We start from the raw sequence: 21,005 nt of genomic DNA on the forward strand, positions 1-21,005 counted from the left end.
ACCCCAGCTGACTTCCTGCCCTTTGGGCAGGGGGCTGGACTCGATGATCTCCCGAGGTCCCTTCCAGCCCTGATGTCTATGAAATCTATGAAATGGTGAGGGGCCCCCTGTCTGCCCAGCAGCAGCAAGGCACACAACTCCATACTACCACTTCTGCTGCTTCTGGGCCCGGGGGGGGAGGGGCACTTTGCCAGGGGCTTGCAGCGAGGTTTGCAGTGGTGGCGTTGCGCTTCCCTGCTCTGCTCTGCCGCGCTGTAATCTTACAAACAAAACAAAACTGGCATTAGTGCAATAAAATAAGTTTTGTTTTAAACCACAAGTCTGTTTCTGAATTTCCTGACTGCAGTGACTGACCACTCAAAGAAAGTTCAGTAGCTTGGACATGCAAAATTAGTTGCACTTTTAATACTAAAGGGAAGTTTATACTCAAACAAATTGCTTACAGCATACAATTAAAGTGGGGCTACATTCTTTCCTTTTCTTCACCCTGTATCAATTGATTAATGGTATCCAGAAGTTAAGATCTTTCTTTTAGCTGCTCCTTTTCCCACAAAGATAATAGAGAAATGAAGTTCATACCATCAGCCATTCTTAGGGCCTCCATAACCTTTACAGGGAGAGAAGATCCAAAAGGCTTAACATCATAGTTGATGGTCTCGCTTGCTGAAGGGTGCTGTATGACTCTTGTCGGTGTAGCTCTAACAAACAAACAAACAACCAGCTGTAATTTTTCCCACTATTTCTACAGTTGTTTTAAAAAAATCAGACATGTCACTGGTAATTGGTAAAAGAATGACTTTTGAAAAAAATGACAGTAGTGCATATCTCTGAGAACTGCCATTACAGGCAGGCAGCAAGTCATAACCTTAGTTTTTCCTCTGGAAAATTGTTTGATTGTTACTGGATTCTTTTATTTACAAATGGAGTTTTTACCTCCACTTAAGAGATAACACCTTTCCTACAAGCAAAACACTATAGTGGCATCTTCCAGGAAGATGGAAAAATAATGCCTGTAAAACCCAAACCTGGAGTTAAATCAGAAAGGAAGGGTGGAATGCCATATTAAACAGATCAGAAGTTCCAGCTACCGATTCCTCAGAAACAAAATGCCACCTGAACAATCTTTACCAATTTTAAGTGTAAAGGATTCCATTTGAGAATGAATTTAAGGCTTACATAATTGTTCTGGGATTTATAATAATTCTCATTAACGTGCAGTGGGGAAGAGTTAATCTGTAAGGTTTTTTGCATGATGCTTTTTTTCTTATATATACCATAGCAGTGGAAGGGGGCGGCTAACAGGGCTTAGCCCTCAACAAACACAGGGCAACAGTAGGGCTGCACGGCAGCCTGGCCATGGACTTCTGGCACTGCAACAGGGGTGGAAAGGGAGTAGGAGTGGGGTCAGGGCGTGGGACAGAGCAGTGAGTGGTTCGTCTGGGGGGCACCCAGCACGGAAAGGGGGTGGCGGCTCCCGCTGTCGTGCACATCCCGAAAGGTCATGCATGCGGGGGCGCGTGCCCCTGCATCTGCGCTCAGGGACACAGGCTGCAGCTGGGTTCTTCTTGGTGGGAGGAGGCTGGGCTGGGCTGGGCTGCGCTGCGCTTGGGGCAGGTGGTGGCACTGGGAGTAGGGGGGCTATAGGGGAGCTGAGGGGGGGCTGCAGCCATCCCAAAATTTGCTGTAACACTCCCAACTCCCACCTCCTAGCACTGCCCACCTGAGCGCAGCCTGGCCCAGCTCTCCCCCTGCTGGGAAGAGCCAGCTTAGCCCCAGCCCACAGCTGCAGCCCACCTCCCCCCACAAAGATCCAGGGGCACACACCCTCCATGCCCTCCAAGGGTAGGTGCAGCAGTTGGAGCTACCACCCCCTCCCTGTACTGGGCACCTTCCAGACAAGCCACTCACAGCTCCCACACCCCATTTGGGGGGCTGACCGTGCATGCATGCACGTGCTTAGCCCCCCCCCAAAATTATTTTTTCTCCCTCCGCATATGCCAGAGGCCCAACTACTATAAATATACAATTGGCCATCATTCTAGGCAAAAAAAATGAAGGTAATAATCATGTTAGGCTTGAGTTCACTTAACTCTTAGCATTTACAGACAGCAAACAATGTTATAAAGCAGAGCTGTCATCATGCCTCCTTGCTCCTGGAGGCGAGGTGAGACGGGGGCTGGGAAACTGTTTTGCTCCCACCGGCAAGGCAGGGGTCGGGGGCTGGCACCAGGGAACTGATCTGCTTCCCAGCCCCGGTGCCATGTGCCTCCTTGCTCCCAGAGGCATGGCGAGGCAGGGGCCAGGGCCAGGGCCAGCACCAGGAAACTGCTCCACTCCCAGGGACAAGGGGGGGGCTGGCGCCTGGGAACTGCTCTGCCTCCCAGTCCCAGCACCATGTGCTTCCTTGCTCCCAGAGGCATGGCAAAGCGGGGGCTGGAGCAGGGCCAGGAAACTGCTCCACTCCCGGAGGCAATGAGGGAACGGGGGTTGAGGTTCCTGGCTTTTAGGGTCTTTGCCAATATGACATATAAAAGCTAGAAATGGTACAAGTTAATGATTTTAAAATAAAAGTTCAGGAAAATACAGCAAGTTTCTATTGAAATTCATGTGCACATTTAAATAAAGAAGAGCTGTATCTAAGTGAGGTTTGACCTCTGGTTGTTATCTTCCCACCATCAAAAAGTCATGTTAATAAATGAAACAGAAAAATAAATGAATTCCAAATGAATACCCAATCCTCTACTAAAATGCATTCACTGCAGAAATAAAAGCAAATTTCAAATCAAAAGAAAGGCCAGTGTTTATGGCCAAGGTTCCCTCCAAGCTGCGATCCCAGAGGCGAGGCGGGGACTGGCGCCAGTTTTTTAGCCATTTAGTGGTTTGTCTTTATTGTCACTGGTTTATGCATTTGAATTTAAAAGTATTAAAGTGCTAGCTACAGCTGTGTTGGTCTAAGGGCATAGCAGATGAGGTGCTTTGGGCAAGTTAGCTGCTTTTTCTATCATTCTAGGAAGACCAATATCTTCCCTGCAGGAAGGATCATCTTTATATAAATTTTACAGTGTCCAAGCATAAGTGTAAAGAGGGTGAATGCAGGGGACCAGCTAAGAGAAAGAGCTGCTCAAGATTCAGAGACGACTGGTTGAAGGAGATGTTCAAAACCGACAAATTCACACAGAGATTCTGTGATGAAACTACACAACCAAAGCAGAGGAATCCTGAAGTTTATTTTCTGAAACATGTGAGACGTGGGAAAATAGGATAGAACTGTTTGAAAGGAAGCGATCCAATGCCGATGAAGTAAAAATCTTAATTGATAATGTTCTCCTCGCAGTGAAGTTAAATTTATCTATGTTATCAGTGCAGGAAATCCACAGTCATGTCGGCAAATATGTTAAAATTCCTGAAAGCTGGAGAAGTAAGAATTATGCATTTCAATTTACTGACTGCATAAATTTTGTAATTCATCAGGAAGTACTAAATGAAATGCATACATCGCCATTTCACACTTTGATAACTGACGAGAGCACAGACCTCCATTAGCAAAATGTTAATACTATAAGTAAAATTCTGAACTATGGATTTCACTCATCTGACCAGGTTTGCTGGAATTTTAAAGCTGACAGCTTGTGATAGCTCTCCTATTGTAGCAACAATTAGGCAATTTTATGTTGACAGCAACTTAGATATGCAAAAGATGGTAATGTTTACCTCCGATGGTATTTCAGTAATGCTTGGAAAGTGCGATGGTGTGGCTGCAGTACTTCGCCAGTTTATTCCACATCTGCTCAAGCAGCACTGCGTGGCACATCGGGAAGACCTGGGGATTGATGATGCTTGGAAAGATGCACCTTTGATGGGGTGCACTGAAACTCTACTACAGGCCATACATACACTTTTTAGTAGGTCTTCTGTAAAAAAATCTAAGTTTGAAGAACTATCTAAGGCTGCTGAGTGTGAAACAGTTTCATTTAGGCCGCTGAATGAGGTCAGATGGCTCTCTAGATCATTTTACTGTTAGCGCCTTGATGAAGAATTATACTGTGTTGATGGACTACTGTGCGCAACAAATGGCTTAAGACAACGACCCAATTCACAAATATTGCTTGGACAAACTGCAGAAACCAGAGTATCATGTTGCACTGGACATACTAAACGATGTCTTAGGTGAACTGGCTGAGCTGTGCAAAATGCTTCAAAGAAGTCCACTTAGAAGTTCAACAGTAGAAACATTTCAGTTTGCCAAAGCCAACAGAATTGCCACATTTAGTTTGCAGTATCTTGGTGAGAGACTCTGTATTCTTCTGAAGACATTCAAACCTTGCTGTCATCATTTGATTCACCTGTTGACACTACATGAGTTATTCAAATAATTGAGCACACATGTGACCACACATTTCCAGAAGGTGAGTTGAAAGAATGGTCAATTTTCAATAAGGATTCTTTTTCCTCTTCATCAAACAGGAATGATTTCTCTTTTGGGCACAAGGTGCTGAAATCATTGGCAACAAGATATAGCACCTTGCTAAACAAATCTGTAGAAACTTTTAAGAAGAACCTATGCAAACAATATGTAGACTTTAAATTAACTGTTCATGAGAAGATGAAAACTGGGGCAATAAAGACCTCTGAAGACATGGTCACCTACATACTGTAACAGAAGCAATTTAGTGAACTGTCATTACTTGTTGACATCTTTGCCACTTTCCAGGCATCTAGTGCAGATTGTGAGAGGGTTTAGCCTCATGAACACAATAAAAACAAAGTCTAAAAATCGTTTAGAAGTTGATAATCTGGACAGGCTGATGCGAATTAAACTTCATTTAGCATCAAGAAAGACTGTTAACCTGGACACTGTATATTCTGTTTGAAAAAACAGAAAAAGGTAGACAGGAGTCACTTTGGTAAATAAAGGTTATAGTATCATATAACCACTTTACCATGTTAATTGCTTTACCATGTTATATTGTAGGGCAGACCAAAGTGGTGCATGCCAAAAGGGGGGAGGTGGGACCAATTCAGGAATGGACCAAAGCAGCATGCTTATAGACCGCTACACCTTAGAGGGAACGCTGGCCAGGAGCTGGAGCCCTGCATGCTGAGGCAGAAGCTGTCCAGCTGTAGCTTCCCCACCCCTCCTCACCCACCTGGCTGGGTGGGTGGTGTCTGGCACCACCACTGCTTCCCTGACTGCCTGCCACCCAGAGCGGTGTAGCAGGGGCCGGAGGAGGAGCTTCTGGAAGTGGGGAGAGCTGAGCAGTACCCAGGCAGCTGCAGCCACAACCAGAGCAGCCCTGAAAGGAAGCTGTGCACACTGGCTGGGGATGCGGAGGACAGGAGTGTAGTAGGAGTGCGGCACAGGATGCCTTGGATGGGAGAGGGTGCCAAGTGCTGCAGGCCAGATGCATTCAACTGGTGGGTTTGATCCAAGCTGTGGGCCATATTTTGCTCACCCTGCGATAGATCCTGTGGGGCAAATTTGGCCTGGAAATCAAAATTCACCCCCTTTGCTATAAACTCAGGAACGAACTAAAAAACTATTGCCCCAGAATCTTGAAATATATCCCACCAAAAACATTAAAAAGCTTAAGAAAATATAAAACAAGGCTATCTTATTTAAATTCCCTAATTTAGGGACAGGCCTCTTTCATACAATCTTAGTTCCTTTATGAAGCAAGCAAATCAACAACGCCCTAGTCCATAAATATTAAACTTGATTAGGGGAAGCAGATTTGTTGTTCCTTTAAAAGGATCCCCCAGGTCAGGGGTGACCAAGATATGGCCCACAGAGCCATGTCATTCAGCCCACAGGGCTACTCATGGGTCTGGAAATTTGACAAAGGAGTGGTATGGCAGCATTAATTACCATGCCTCCCAGAGCCATGACAATTAACACTTGCAGCTCCTGTGCCAGCAAATTTCTGGGCTCATGGGTAGCTCCATAACATAGTCCCACATGCTCGATCCAGCCTCTGTAGACAGACCCTAACTCAGAGGGCCAGATGAGTTGAACACCACTGCCCTAGATCATCAAATCCACTCCCTTACTCTTACAGGCCAACATACATACATTAATGACCTCACTTCTTAAAAGTAGTGAGGCTTTCTGCTCCCACGGACTTTCGGTTTTGCTTTTGTGTGCTTCGACTGCCCCCCCGCCAACTGGCCTCTGGAAGACACCCCCCTGGGGGCCCATTTGTTGACCAGTGCTCTAGATGAGTGGTTCTCAACCTTTTTTGTACCATGACCTATTTGTCAACATCAATGGCCAGTCCCAACCCAGTGCCCCTCACTCTTGACTCACTGCCTCATCCCTGCAGTGTGTGGGTCAGCGGGTGGCTGTGTGTGACAAGGGGGGGGCCCCCAAGCAGCCCCTGGCAAGCTGGAGTTCTGTCAGCCTGCAAGAGAAAAGCCAGTTTGCCGTGTTTTTCCCTTTTAAAGAAGAATCCATTTTAAAAGTTTGTTGATCCACTGTTCCAAGTTTGTTTGCAACCCTTTTATATATTTTTGAGATCCACTTTTGGGTTGTGACCCGGGTTAGAAACAATGCTCTAGATACAAGTAGATATAGATGCCTATCCAGGGAGAGGTGTGTGCAAGAGTGTGTGTTTTGCAAGAGTTATGTGCGTTTTGTGAACCCCAGCTCTCTTCAACAGATGCTGTGAAAGGATGCTCATGAGGCAGCGTAAGAAGAGAAAGGAAAAGCTTTTGCATTCCAGTTTCTTTCCCCCGAGACTCTGCCTTCTGCACATCCTCTCCCAGCATCAGATGAAGGGAGCTAGGGCTCACACAACCTTGTGCTACAATTTTGTTTTGCTTACTTAAGTGGCAAAAATGTACATCTCAACAAAAAAAGCTACACCGATTTCACACCTAAAACATCAGCAAAAATTTTCACACTGACAGGGATACTCAGACATACATCAAAAAAGGCCTGACACACACAACATGCTCCCTCCTGTATCTCTCTTCAAAGGCGCTCCTCTACCCGCCTCCTGACTGACTTCAGACTCGGGCAGGGTCCCTCCTCGCACAATGCCCTCCACATCACGCCGGTCTACAGCTCGCGGCGCGGCACGTGCGGGCAACCACGCGCCAACCCCATCCCGCGCATGCGTGTCAGGGGCAACCCAGCCAAAGCGAGGCGGCAGTAGTAGGGGGCGGGGCTCAGCCTGCGCGAGGGGTCCCGAGCAGCAAGTGAGGTGGGGCACTCACCGCGTTGACAGGGAGCCGTTCCTCCTGGCCGCCGGGGAGAAGAGCGCGGGAGAGCCAACCGGCGTCCCCAGGGCCAGGCTTCTCCTGCCGCCCGGCCGGGATACGGAGCCCCCAGCGGCCCCCAGGGCCCGGCGGGCCGAGCCGCCCGGCGTGCGCGGAGACGCCGGGGCAGCAGCAAACATGATAGGCAGAGGGGGCAGTTAGGGTAAAGTGGGGGAGAAGGGCGCGCACGCGCTGCGAGCCGCTTGACTCCGAACGCGCCAAGCCGCCGACGTCACGCCTTGCGCTGCGCGCCGCTTCTACGTAACGCGCAGCCACGCCCCCTTTCAGAGCAGTTAACAGCCAACCTGACAGATCATCCCACCTAGAGGAGGCGGGACTTGTGTTCCACCAATGCGGGTAGGAGGGCGGGGTCTGGTGTGCGGCCGCCGGCCTGTAGGGGCTAGGCTAGAGAGGCGCGGTTAGCTGTGGCGCATGCGCGGGTGCTGTTAGCCGATGTAGGATAATTACCCCATATATAGGATAATGTCAGCCTTTGTACAACGTGCAAAAATGTGTGATCTGTACTTTTCCACCTATACTTTTTGATCAATACTTTTTCCAGAGCCTGATGAAGGGCCTTTGAGCCCAAATGCTTAAAGGATATTTTTTTGTGATTTCCCTGTTGGTCTAATGACAGGTATCCTTATGGAACCAAGAGGGCTAGGTTTTGCATTTCTTTTTATCTCAGCCAAATGTGGCTACCAAGTACATCCACAAAATGTGCGATAATTTGAGGCAGCTCATTGATGCAGTTTAAGTAAAATCCAAGTCATTTTCAGGGAGCCTTAACCAACTTTTGGCTTTCAGCACTCTCTTATGGCTGCTGGCCTTGAAATAGATGCTTCAACTTTGATGACCCAGTTCTCACTCACTCACTGCCATGAGCACTATAAAGAAAAGAAGATGATGTATTTGCATACTGATTTGCATATTTCTTCAGTGTACAATAGCTTTTCAGCAAATACCATAATTTTGAACTCCCAATACAATAATTTCATATTTAAAACCTGGCAGTGCTGGGGGGGGACAATGGCGTGCACCTGCTCTGCTGCTGGCTTGAGCTGCGTGACACATGGGGGGGCACCACTGTGAGGAGAGCCCCATCCAGCATATAAACTTGGGGTTAGAACTTGCTGATGAGATTTTAAAAATACTTGCACTCTCTCACACTTTTATATCCAGGTAAGTAATACATAGGGGCCTACCCAATTCATAAATTTTACGGTTTTTGCAGAAACTGCGAATTTGGTAGGTCCTCCATAAAAAAATCCCTATCCCCACAAAACGGAAGAAAACAGCAGAGAGCCAGCAGGGGAGTAGGGAAGGTAGCTGCAAACAGAAAAGGGCAGGAAATCCTGGTGACCTGGAGCACAGCGTTGGTAGGGGCATGGGGGAGGAAACAAGGGAGAGAGGGGAATACTGACTGGGGGCTCCCTAGGAAGTCCCGCCTCTCCCTGGAGATTGACAGGTGGCCATCTATCAATTTTGGGGAAGAGGCAGGACTTCTGGGGTCCCCTGACTGGAGGTGTGGAGAGGCCTGCCACATGCTGCTGTGAAAATGGTACCTGATGCCATGCCAGGACCATGAAATACAGAGGTAGCCTCCATGAATTAGGTAGGTCCCTAGTAATAAGCCTTGGCCACCAGGCAGTCATAAAAACATGCATCAAGTAGTACGTACAGGTTTTGACTAGATTAGGGTGCCATTGTGATTGTTTTTAAACATCTAGTAAGGTGACAGTTCCTATCTCAAAGAGCTTACAAGCTCAACGGGACTCACAACGGCACTGGAAAATCCCATTTACTTCTCTTTTATACAAGAGATGCTGATAACAACACATAGAAAAGCCAGGGACAAAGAACATGCCATGTAAGAGGGGTACCCAACCTCCCATGGTGTTCTGCAGGAGGGTTAACAGAAATCCCTTCTTAAAATGGTATTAGGCAAAAGGGGAGATCTGAACCAAATTTCATTTTCACATCCTGAGTTTCTAACATGGATCCTGTTTAAATTATCCTTATTAGAGATTAATTGTATCCCTTGCATCTATGAGACTATTTCTGAACAAGTTTTGCCTTTGGAATAAGTCTGCTGTAGTACAGGTGAGCTTTGGGACCATATGATACAATCCTTTCTTTCCTGTTTCTAGAAGAGCCTGTTCTTGCTATGGTACCTTAAAGAGATATCAGAAGACAGCAAAAGAGAGGCTCATGTTAAAAGAATCCCAAGCTTAAAAAGGTGCTTACACTTGAAAAAAGATCTGAAGAGAACTATTTACAAGTTACACCTTTTTTTCTATATACAGTGATCAGTACACGTTGAGTTTCAGGTGCTGAAGAAGAATATGACATAAGCACCAGGGTCATTAATTCCAAAGATGCAGAATAGGGAACACATTTTTTTTTTAAAGACAGACCTCTAAAAATTCCCATCATATTGTGAAAATAAGACAGCTCCAACATGAGATGACAGGTACAATAAATGTTTTATTTATAAAATTTTAATCCATAATAAAAAAGTTACTAAAAATACAAGCGAGAGAGCAATGCTGAAAAAAAATACAATCAGTTAATATAAACACATAAGTTTATTTTAACAGTGGGAGTTGCAATTCACTGTTCTGTACCCCCATTACATTGGTTTTTGCTTGGTTTCTTTTCCTTCATCACACTACAATGGACTCGAAGGCTGCATGAAACCAAATGGTCCTTGGTAAAACAAGTCTATCAAGGTTGTCAGTGGCAAGGATGTCTTGGGGTGAGGTCTTTTGTTGGGCCAACTCTGTCCAATAAAAAGACAGCATCCTAAGACATTTTTTCTCTTTGCATAATTCCTGGACCACCATGGCTACAACTTCACTCTTACACTATCAAGTTTGGCAGAGACTTACATTAACAGTTTACTAGAATCGGTCTTTATATAGGTAACCATTCAAAAGATTCCCTTTTGAACCAGAGAGAGCAATACTTCAAGTGTTTTTAAAGACATACTGTATATTTAATGGTTTCCTTAGTAGAACCAAAGTCTTCCTACCAGCCTCAGAGCTAGAACTGTATAACTGCAGTAAAGGGTGCATCTGTACAGAACAGATCCCTGTTTTGGATGTATGCAGTAAGGCACACCCAAATACAGCAGTACCTACATAAGTTGTACGGTCTGTAGGTTATGCAGCTATCCACAGTGTCCAGCACAGCTCCCTGCAGTGGAGCATAACTGCTGTGATAGACCTTTCATTTCCAACTGAGTACATTTTTCCAAGGGTGCCTGAAGGACATAAGAATTCAAATGCCTCTGAGTCTTACTAACAGATCAGTTAGATATTTCTGAAAAATTCCCTTGTCCATCACATTTCTGGTTTGCCCCCGTGAATGTTTCCCCTCGGTTCTATCCTGAATAAGGGTCCGCTATAAACTCACATTGCTACTGTACTTGTACCTGACTGCTTAAGCTATGAATATAGGTGAAGTGCTGGACAAGCCCCTGATGAATAATTACCCATATGGAGTAATGGTTTTCCAGGTCTAGCCCATCACTGAGAAAGGGGTACGTAGAGAAAATAATTAGTAGGTAGTACTGGTTAAAAATGTCCCTTAGCAGTACTTGAGTCTTGTAGATTTGGTATTGTCTTTTGGCACAATTGTTTACAATTAAGAATGGAAAGGAGAAAATCTAAAGCCTAGATCAGGGGTTGTCAACCTGGGGGTACTTGGGAAGGCCCCAGGGGGTACGCAGCAGTGACCTGGAGAAGCAGGGGGTGGGGCCACTTTTGTTTCCGTGCTGCCGGTGCTTCCGGTTTTGCCACTGTGTACCACCGGCACTTTTGGTTTTGCCACTGCATGGGTGGCTGGACAGAACTCCACCCCACAGCCCGTAACTGGCTGCCGGGGTTCACCGACCAAAAAAAGGTTGAAAACCCCTGGCCTAGATTAATAGATATTAATTAACATCTAGAAATATTTTTAGTATTCTTTTTAAGTTTCATAAAATGGCTTAATTATTAAATTAGAAAATAAGCCACTTAAGGCTTTCAGTACTTTCTCTCTGAAATTCAAGGATGTTGAACATCCATTGACAACAAAATTCGTCTGCTGTATTCCTCATGTCCACATCCAAAGATGTTCCTGGAATGCACACTTGCACAAAAATGCTGTACCCCATTCAAGCATCAATATTTAATATTTCTGCCTGAGACAATTATGAAAATCTACCATTTGCTGACAGTGGGTTTTAGCAGTAGGTATGTTTCCCAGAACAGACAGATCTCAGGTGACCTGCGAAGTATATACATTCTTATTTGACCTTGTGAATTTTCATCCCCTACACAAAGCACAGATAGTTTATATTTGAAGAGGGTTTTTTCCCTCTTTCTTTTTTAAAAATGTAGAAAGAAAGAACATCAAGCCTCATCTTTCCAGCTTTACTATAGTGCTCTAACATTTGTGTCCTCATATCTTACTTGAAGGCGACAGAGTTAGATCTCTAACTACTTAAGACAGCTTTTATCCCTACCGAATTCTACAAGGGTGCTGGGGGGGATGGAAAGGGGGAGAACACTAGTTCATGTGAGCATCTTAGTTCAATTAAGAATTCTAAACTATTAGATGAAAATTAGATCTTTTATACCTACCAGATACCCAAAGTGCATTTCAGAACCCTCTACTTTTCTATATACACCTTTGTTTGGTTCGTTCTTTGGTTAAATAATAACATCTATATTCTCCTCCAGACAAACATCCCAGGAAATGTACTGAGAATCACTATTTAAAACAAGACAATGTAAGTAGTAAAGATGCCAGCGGACAGACAGATATGGATGCAGTAAAACTCTCTCAAACTTCCCTTTCTTGAGATTGATAAAAGCTATGCCCTAGAAACCTACCCATCTACAGTACAAAATTATAAACAGTGAGAAGCCATTACTAGTCTGATTCATTCAGATCTGCACTTGTCATGGGCAAGTGGTGTCAGTCGCCATATTTGGGCACAATGTGCCCCTCTAGGAAAATTAAATAGATGACTTAAACCACTATTTATGGTCTTGTTTGTTTGGGTTTTTTTGATAAGTAAAAAGAAAATGGATTTTTCTATTGGTGGAACATTTTAAATACTGGACCACCAAATAAAAAAAGTGGGCTTCTCTAACAAATTGGAGCCTCTTCTATACTCTCCAAGTATATTTGCATTACTTGCATAAACAAGGGCCAAAAATCAGAGATACTTCCCCTTTTTTACTTCGATTTATTATCATCATCATCATCCACTATGTTTGGTTTTAAATTTTGTATAAACTGGTAGAATGGATAATCTTAATGTATACTATTAGCAAATATTATAAATTATAAACTATATAAATGCTATAATTACATTATGTAACAATTTTATTGTTCATTTTATTGTACTGTTTTAGCAAAACCTATTAACTAAACTACTACTACTAAATAGGTATCTTTTTGCCTAAGGGTTTGGCTCATGGGAGTTAAGAAAATGTTAAATGGTGACTACAAATCCTTCTTATCATAGTTGCTTGGCTTTCAGGTTTGGGGAACTGATCCCAAATTTCACTTCACTAATCCTCACAATTAGATCATAAAACTTCACTAATCCCCTGGTTGCCCTCACAGGTTTTCATGACTCAACAAGACCTAAATTTTTAAGAAAAAAAACAACCTGTAAGAAGAAATTTTTGCTTGCTTCTTTAGCGTACCTTGTAAAGTGACAAAAAAAAATGCAGCAATCTTTATTCCGATTCAGTTTCATTACACAAAGATGTCCTGAGGACTTCCAAAACACAGAAGGTAGGATTTTTCTGAATTGTATCTGCTAAAAATACTTTTCACATTGATTAAGCTTCCTTTGTCTTAACTGTAAAAATCATGTGTTTAAGAACTAGTACTTTGTACCAAGCTTCAAGTAATTTTTGTCTATAAATAATTATGTTGTTGCTGACTGATCATAACTCAATTTCCAGTTCCATTTTGGAAGAAAAGCTGGGGCGGAAGTGGAAGAAAGGAAGCAGCATTACAAAAAAAGGAGATGTGAATAGTACATTTTCGATACCACTAGATGTCTCGCATTCTTTAGCTTCAAAACACCAAAAACCAAAGTAGTGATCAGTACAAAAAGTAAGAGAAGATGGTGGTGAAGTTACCAGAATGTGTAGTTTTGCATTCACTAAATCTTGAACTTGCTTGAGAACAGTCCGTTGCTATATAAGTGCATTAAAACAGCTAAAGATCCCATACTGTACAAGTTCAAATATTCTAAAGCAGAAAAGTCTATATATTGAAAACAAATCTCAGTGTTGTGGACATTTAAAAAGATACAATTATTTAAAACCTCTGAATGAAAAGAACACATTTAAGTTTCTAAAGGATAATTTTACCCTTTGAATAAAACGCAGCACTTACTTCATATATCTTGAAACATAAGTTATATTTTTTGTAGATTCCACCTCTTATAATTAACTTCATAGATATTCTGTTAAAGCATTCTTCTTTTGAGATTTTAAATTTAATGAAAAGGTTTCACTGTTCTGAAGGAAAGCTTGTTTCTTCATTAGTTTCCTGAAAAGTCCATCTGGATTTGCAAGAAGTTCCTCGCGTTTTCCACATTCAATAATTCTTCCCTGGTCAAGAACTGCAACAGAATCAGCATTCTGAATGGTGGACAGACGATGGGCAATAATTAGGACTGTTCTCCCTTCCATTAGCCGATCTAGAGCTTCCTGCACTTGATACTCATTTTCAGCATCCAAAGCACTAATTCACAGAAAAATAAGAAGGGGAAAAAAGTGTCATTCACCTCTAAAACCATCACAACCTGGTCTGTACTAGGCTACTTTCTGTAAAAGTTCCCACTACTGCTATACAACACACACATTATGCAATACTGAACAGTCACTAACCATGGTAAGAAATGGAACCCCCTGAAAACTTTGTATTAAGGTACTGACTGTCCTTTAACAAAGTGGCTTATAGAGGCTCTCCAACTGCTTAAGGATTGGAAAGTATATCGTGTTTAGTGGAGAAAAAAATGACCAAAGGTCATGCAGAATCTGTAGGAGAAGTGGAATCAGATCACCCTAATACCTAGTTGCCTGCTCCAAGTATAAGACACTGCTAAGCTTCATTATCCTCCCAGAGCAGGGGGATTGGACTCGATGATCTTTCAAGGTCTCTTCCAGCCCTTAATTTCTAAGATTCTATGATTATTTTCTTCCTTACCTTGTTGCTTCATCTAGCAGTAGGATTTTGGGATTCTGAAGAACAAAATAAAATTGGTTCAATTACAGCATTATACAAGAGATATGAATTCAGTATATGCAACTAAACTTAAGCTGACTAAAACTTCAATTTCCATGATGAAGCAAATAAACTTGCTTGAATGTAGTCTGAACTAACCCCAAAATAGGTCTGCACTTCAAAAAGAACCAACACAAAATGATTCATGTCTTTTGAATTCTACCTTCTACCAGTACAGATAAGATGCAAGAAATCACCATGATAAAAAAGTTAGACAAAATAAATTTGTCTTTTCAATGTCTTCACCTTGAAGATTTCAAAGTGTGCTGGATTGTCAATTTTGCCTTATAATTAATTATGTAGGATTTCCTGCTGAATCACCTATACTTCCTGTACAGCCACACTCCCTCCTGGCACATACAAACACAACATTTACCTTGCACTGTGGAAACAGCAGCTTCCTAGGGGACTAGAATGCATGCTGTACCTACCCATCTCCTTTCAAGATAAGATTACAAAATTGGAAAATATATAAAAGATGTAATATTCTGTGGAATGTCCACATAATGTATTCCTAAGAACTAGGCCAAATAGTCGGAATTAGCAGGATATTTTTTTAAAATCAGTAATTAAGACAACACCATACCTTCTTCTTCACCCTTCCCTTTCCCTACCACAGACTCTCCCTCCACAACCAAGGCCAACACCTTGGTTTATTAGAAGCATGTTGAGTTGCATCAAATTTGGGAACATCTCCAAAAACAATGTAAACAAACCCAGCCCTAATTAGATGAGAGACTGAAATGCAATTAGAAAGCACTATGGGATTGGTGCAGTGGCAAAAGTGTTGATTATATATCCAAGACTAAATAAGATATAGCCATTAGAATGAAAGTTCTCTTCCTCTGAAGAACAACCAAATCAACAGCATTCACAGGTTTATTGAAGAAAGGCTGCTTTCTGAAGATAGTCAAATTTACCTAACCTTCTTCTCCTCAAGGGAAGGTACATCTTTCTATTTCTGACCAGAAAGAGGGACTCCTCACTACCACCCCAGCCACAGAGCAAACTTTACAGAATTATTATTATTATTTTATTTTTTTAAACTAAAGTGCCCAGAAAACTACAATATTCACAGCCAAGAACCTGGCTTGAAATGGGAGAGAGATGCATGAGAAGAGTCAAGGACACAGACACTAAAGGACATTTGTACACATGATTGTGCTGCAGCACCATGTTTTTAAAAGCAAATTAAAACAAATTAGAGCTCCTTGGGCTTTGGCTTACCTTGAGCAAAGCTCGAGCAATTGCAATTCGTTGTTTCTGTCCTCCTAAGAAAAGAGGTTTTATTCAAATGAAATGTAAAACAAGAAATTTTGATTGAAATTAAAAGGTCTACACTAGGCATGACAAACATATGGCCCCATGGGCCAGTCTGGGACTAGCCACCTGCGAAGTGCCCACAGTGCCAGGTCCAGCCCGCACGTCACATACAACATGGGTGTGCAGGGCAGCACGGGGCATGTGCTGCCTACAGCACTGCAGGCAGCACAAGGGATTAGTCCTGGGCATCACATGCAGCCCACTCACTAGACCCCGTGCAACACTGGGTCCAGCCCATATAACATGGACAAAGCACACCTTGTGCCAGCCCCATATGCCACATGCACAGCAAACCCCTGAGCCAGTCCGGATTGGGCCATGCTGGAGCCAGTACACAGGCCAGTCCAGCGGGGCACTACATGGAGCGCATATTCCATGGCAGCCCCCTAGGCTACTTGTAGTACACACGGTGCCAGATCTGGCCCACATGCCATATGCAGTGAATGGAGCCAGTCCAGAGATCTGCATGCTGATACAGTTCCATGGGCTGCACGTTTGATACCCCTGGTCTAGACCGATAGGAACTAAGCTATGTGAATCATAGAAGTTATGGCAGGGATACACAGGGTAGAAAAAAATAATCGAGTGTCAGGGGCAACTAGTACTCAGACAAAAGCTGACCAATAACATTCACATTTTGTTCTACCAAGTCTTTTTTAAAAAAAATATATAGCAAAGTTATACCTGAAAGTAAAACACCTTTTTCTCCAACTACAGTGTCATATCCTTTTGGAAAGTCTCTGATAAAATTAGCAGCATTAGCTACTTCAGCAACCCTCTGGATTTCTTCAGCAGTTACAGCAGAAGGATTCTCTGCACCATAGGCAATATTTTCAGCAATAGAACAGGAGAACAGAATTGGTTCCTGATAAATTCAAAAGCATAGCTAATGTGGTATTACCTACAGTACATGCATTTTCTTAATAACTCTCAAGCAAAAAAAAATCCCATTTATGAAGTTAAGCATTCAGTTGACTTTATATACAAGTAAAAGCTACAGCAAACAGGAGAGCAACACATTCTTAATTCAACAACCTGCTGTGAACTAAGTAGAGTGCAAACCACATAGATATGAATGAACCAGATTCTACTGTACCAATTATGAAGACTCTGTAAAAATAATGTACAACTACCAAATTGTTTGGGTGACTCATCTTTAAAGGAGCAGCTGAATGTCTCCTTTGTTCATGTCTGAATGGTTCATCTTTGAAATCCTTTTTTCCATTATGAATGACTAAGATTTACACGGAAAACAAATCAAAGCTGTTTGTGTTCTGAATTCTTATCGCGTACCTTCCAATCAGTACACTGCACAACGGGAGTTTCACCAACAGACACTCTTTCAAAAACTACTTGCTTATGCAACATACATTTATAGGACATACACACAACGGGAGTTTCACCAACAGACACTCTTTCAAAAACTACTTGCTTATGCAACATACATTTATAGGGGACACCCCCCGCCCCTTGGGACTAGTTTTGAACACAACATAATAGCAAATAATTAAGGCTTGAGTGGGGAGAGACTATATTGTAAAAGTAGGCAGTGATAGTTGATTATTCATTCATACAAACGTTTCCTTCTTTCCTTACCTGACTCACTGTTCCAATTTTAGTTCTGAACCACAGTGGGTTTAGTTGACGGATATCAAAGCCATCAACAGTGATGGCACCTGAAATTAAAGAAAAACACTAAGTTGAGCATCATTTAAGGTTGTTTACACAAAGGCAAAAAGAATAGGCGAGGAACATAGATCTAAGTTTTGAAGGGGGCACATAAGAGCTATGCTGTCCATCTCTAGACATAGCACCAAGGTGGTATTCTTTATAGGATGTTCATCTATTCATTCCTTATTTACAAGCTTTACAACACCTGTTTAAACACCTGAAGCAAGACTATCTTCATCTGTACAGCATGAAGAGCAAAATGTGCATGGAGCCTCCCTCTTGCATTATAGCCATTTACACTATCTATCCCTCTGTTACCCAGAGCACAAGGGATGATGCAGGATAATACCATGGCCAATACTAGTTTCTTGAGTGGGTGGAGGAGGAACAAAGTTACTTCATAAACATAGGCATTTTTTTTTATTTAAAGTGCAAGGATCATTCCTTCCCCTCTCTGAACTGGTTGCCCTCCTCACAAGTTCCTACAGAGCTTAGTTTTTTAAATAAACACACTTCAGCAGCTCCAAATCAAAGTGATTTTTTACATAGGAGGAGTCATAACTTGGTAGATGTGCTACTAAAACAGACACCATTCACCAGGCACTCTCCTCCAAAAAAATAGAAACACTGCATATGTTTAACATTCAGGTAGGACCTTAACTTAAAATTCTTGCATTAAACCACTTGTTATTCCCAAAGCACGCATTAAGTGCAGAATAACAACTCCTAGTGACAGCAACATTAAAATACAAACATACCCGAGATGGGATCATACAGCCTCAGCAAAAGTGATACAATAGTTGATTTGCCTGAGCCACTTGGGCCAACCACTGCCATGACAGAGCCAGCTGGAATGGAAAGACTGAAGTCTTGAAAAACTGACACTTCTGGACGTGCCGGATAAGCAAAATGGATCTTTCTGAATTCCAAAGCCCCTCTGAAATGGTCTTCATCCAACACAACACCAGCTGGTCAATAAACAAAGAATGACAATACAGAGAAAAAAATCTTAGTGACAGCAAAAATACAAACTGACGGCTTAGACGCCTGTATAATAACAGGCAATGTCAAATTAAGGAACAAAATATTAAGTTTGCAGCAATCCCAAGTGCAGCATCTATTTTGCAAAATTATAATGGTTCTGCACCATATTTAATATGTGACCTAAGGCTCTCAGCATAAAATATTCCAACCATATCACTTCATGCCAATCTCATCTCGCAGGGATGTGGCTGCAGGCTAAAGCATAGAGTTTTACACAATGTTTTGCTACTACTTCCATATCATTTTTTAACCTTTTATCATAGGTCAGGATGTATCTAAATATTATCATCATCATCTAACAACAAGTCTTCTTGAATGCAGCCTCAAACCAGCTTATACGTAAGTGATTCAGTAGGTATCGCAGCAATAGGGAGAGTTTAGAACCTAGTGATACTGGGTGCGTCTACACGAGATGGTATGTTGCCACAGCAATGACCTAGGTCACAGTAGATCATTGCTACAGAGACATAGTTTTAGCAGGCATGAACCATGATGCCTATACTACTGTGCAGTAGTGTCAGAAACGACCCAAGTGCTGTCAGGACTGCATAATAACATCAGGTACTTAAGCAAGTGCTAAATGACCGCGCAGTAGTAACAACTGCACAGCGTGGCACAGGTGTAGACATGCCTAGTGACTACTGAGGGAGATGCTGCTTTCCCTGAACTAGATACATTTTTAATTGTTACAACAAAGTGCAACCCACTACTACAAGGCAAGTCATTTTGTAAGACAGTGCAACAGGAAAATCCAAGTGACAGACCTAGAGACTCAAGTCCATGTACTAGATACAGCAAGGTAAATGGTGTATACCCCTCATTCACTGCCCTTTCAATGTGCCTCAGCCCTTTTCTGTGACACTCTCCACTCTTTGGTCAAAAGCAGCACAGTCTGTTCTAAGCTTTGCTTCTGAGCTAAAGCAGTCACTTGAACTCAACTGTTTTGACACTTTTTTGAGATCAGGTTTCTAATGGCCATTCCCAGATTTATAAAGTGAAAAAAAAAAGTAAGTTCTAACAAAGGTGTCAAATGTAGTCTGTAGGCCAGATCCAGCCTGAGAGGCTCCTGGAGGGGCTAGGAACCTGGCACTGAAGTGAATAGCAAAAGCCTTAACCCCTGCGGCTCCTTATCTCAACAGTGGTTCATGCACCCATGGAGGTCAATGCCATCATTGTTGCTTGCTCCAGACAAGAGTTCAGATCCTGCTTGGAGGGAGCCCCAATTCAGTTCTGATTAAACCTGGGGGGGCTAAGTGAGTGTGAGACTTTTGATTTATAAAATAAGACAATCAAGCATCATTCTTTGGCAAAAACTTATTTTGCAAACTTAAAACTCAGGTTTTTACTGGAAAAAGTTACTGTCTTTTGAAGCACAGCATTACATTTGAAGAACAAGAATTAAAAGAAAATTAACATTAGACAAAGTTGTAATACGTATGGCTCAAGGAAGACAATTTTTCAGGTCCCAATAAGTCATATGAAAACTCTAAATCCATAGATTAGGCCTTATTTTTTAAATAAAAAGATATGTATTAGTGATCCACAAGTTATTTGAGCAACAATGTTGAAGGAACTGTCCATAAGTGCACTGAAAGTACCTTAATATAATTATACATTTCATACATGTAACAGATGCATAGAATAAACTTAGTACAGTTATGGTATTTAGTGTATTCAAAGGAGACTAGGCAGCAGACAAGTATAACAATTAGCATTCATCTCCAGGAAGTTCAACAAATTTAATGTCTGAAAAATTCCATTTTTGATTCTCCTCAAATTCCTCCCCTTTTCTTAGGCTCTTATCTTTATTTACTTCTAGTGTAGTAAACTGCTATTACTATGTCAACAGTGGAAGAGTATGGATACAAAACTGCTTAAAATGTAAAGCCGTTGAGGTACTGATTTAAAATCTTAACCTAGCATAGAAATATTATGTGCATGCTGAAAAAAACATATTTACTCTGCACTATCTTCATACACTTTCCCATTATTCCAGATATTAAGTAGAATATTCTAATGCCCATCACAAAAAATTGCACTATTGTTTCAGCCAGTACATGAAGTCTGATGCAAAAAGTCTTTCCTCCCAAGTATTACTGCAAAAATATATCAAATGGAATTTTGTATGCAACTTCATTTCCCTTTTGGGTTCTAGATCTGTAGAAGAATACTGTGACTGGATCTTGATATCTATATGGTATCAAGAAAAGAAAAGAAAACTGGGACGAGTAAAAGTGAGAATCAAGTAATACAGCAAGTAGACATTTCATGAGAACTTGTGAAAAGGGAAATATTTTTGCTGGCTTTATTATTGTTCTAAAATAACCTCTGAAATGTTGGAGGAAGACCTGTGTTCTCCTCTAAAGTTGTTTTGTATTGAAAGATATTTAAAAAAAAAACAAAACAAA

General features: G+C 42.1%; 2 protein-coding genes across 2 annotated transcripts in view; both read right to left on the reverse strand.

Annotated features, from left to right (window-relative positions):
- NUP133 (nucleoporin 133) overlaps window positions 1-7,459 on the reverse strand; it is a 54,274-nt gene extending 46,815 nt beyond the window's left edge. Inside the window, exons 1-2 of the mRNA XM_019549874.1 lie at window positions 7,216-7,459; window positions 580-698 (exon numbers count right to left, since the gene is read on the reverse strand). Coding sequence (XP_019405419.1) covers window positions 580-698; window positions 7,216-7,397 — 301 coding nt within the window. The 5' untranslated portion in view covers window positions 7,398-7,459. The remainder of the gene's footprint in view (window positions 1-579; window positions 699-7,215) is intronic.
- A 2,285-nt stretch (window positions 7,460-9,744) lies between these two features.
- Window positions 9,745-21,005, reverse strand: part of ABCB10 (ATP binding cassette subfamily B member 10) — a 34,682-nt gene continuing 23,421 nt past the window's right edge. Inside the window, exons 8-13 of the mRNA XM_019549875.1 lie at window positions 18,312-18,521; window positions 17,479-17,558; window positions 16,567-16,747; window positions 15,787-15,830; window positions 14,482-14,516; window positions 9,745-14,016 (exon numbers count right to left, since the gene is read on the reverse strand). Of these exons, the coding sequence (XP_019405420.1) occupies window positions 13,725-14,016; window positions 14,482-14,516; window positions 15,787-15,830; window positions 16,567-16,747; window positions 17,479-17,558; window positions 18,312-18,521 (842 nt within the window). The 3' untranslated portion in view covers window positions 9,745-13,724. The remainder of the gene's footprint in view (window positions 14,017-14,481; window positions 14,517-15,786; window positions 15,831-16,566; window positions 16,748-17,478; window positions 17,559-18,311; window positions 18,522-21,005) is intronic.

This window comes from Crocodylus porosus, unplaced genomic scaffold, assembly GCF_001723895.1.
Source record: "Crocodylus porosus isolate Cpor-Errol unplaced genomic scaffold, CroPor_comp1, whole genome shotgun sequence".
Taxonomy (NCBI): Eukaryota; Metazoa; Chordata; order Crocodylia; family Crocodylidae; genus Crocodylus; species Crocodylus porosus.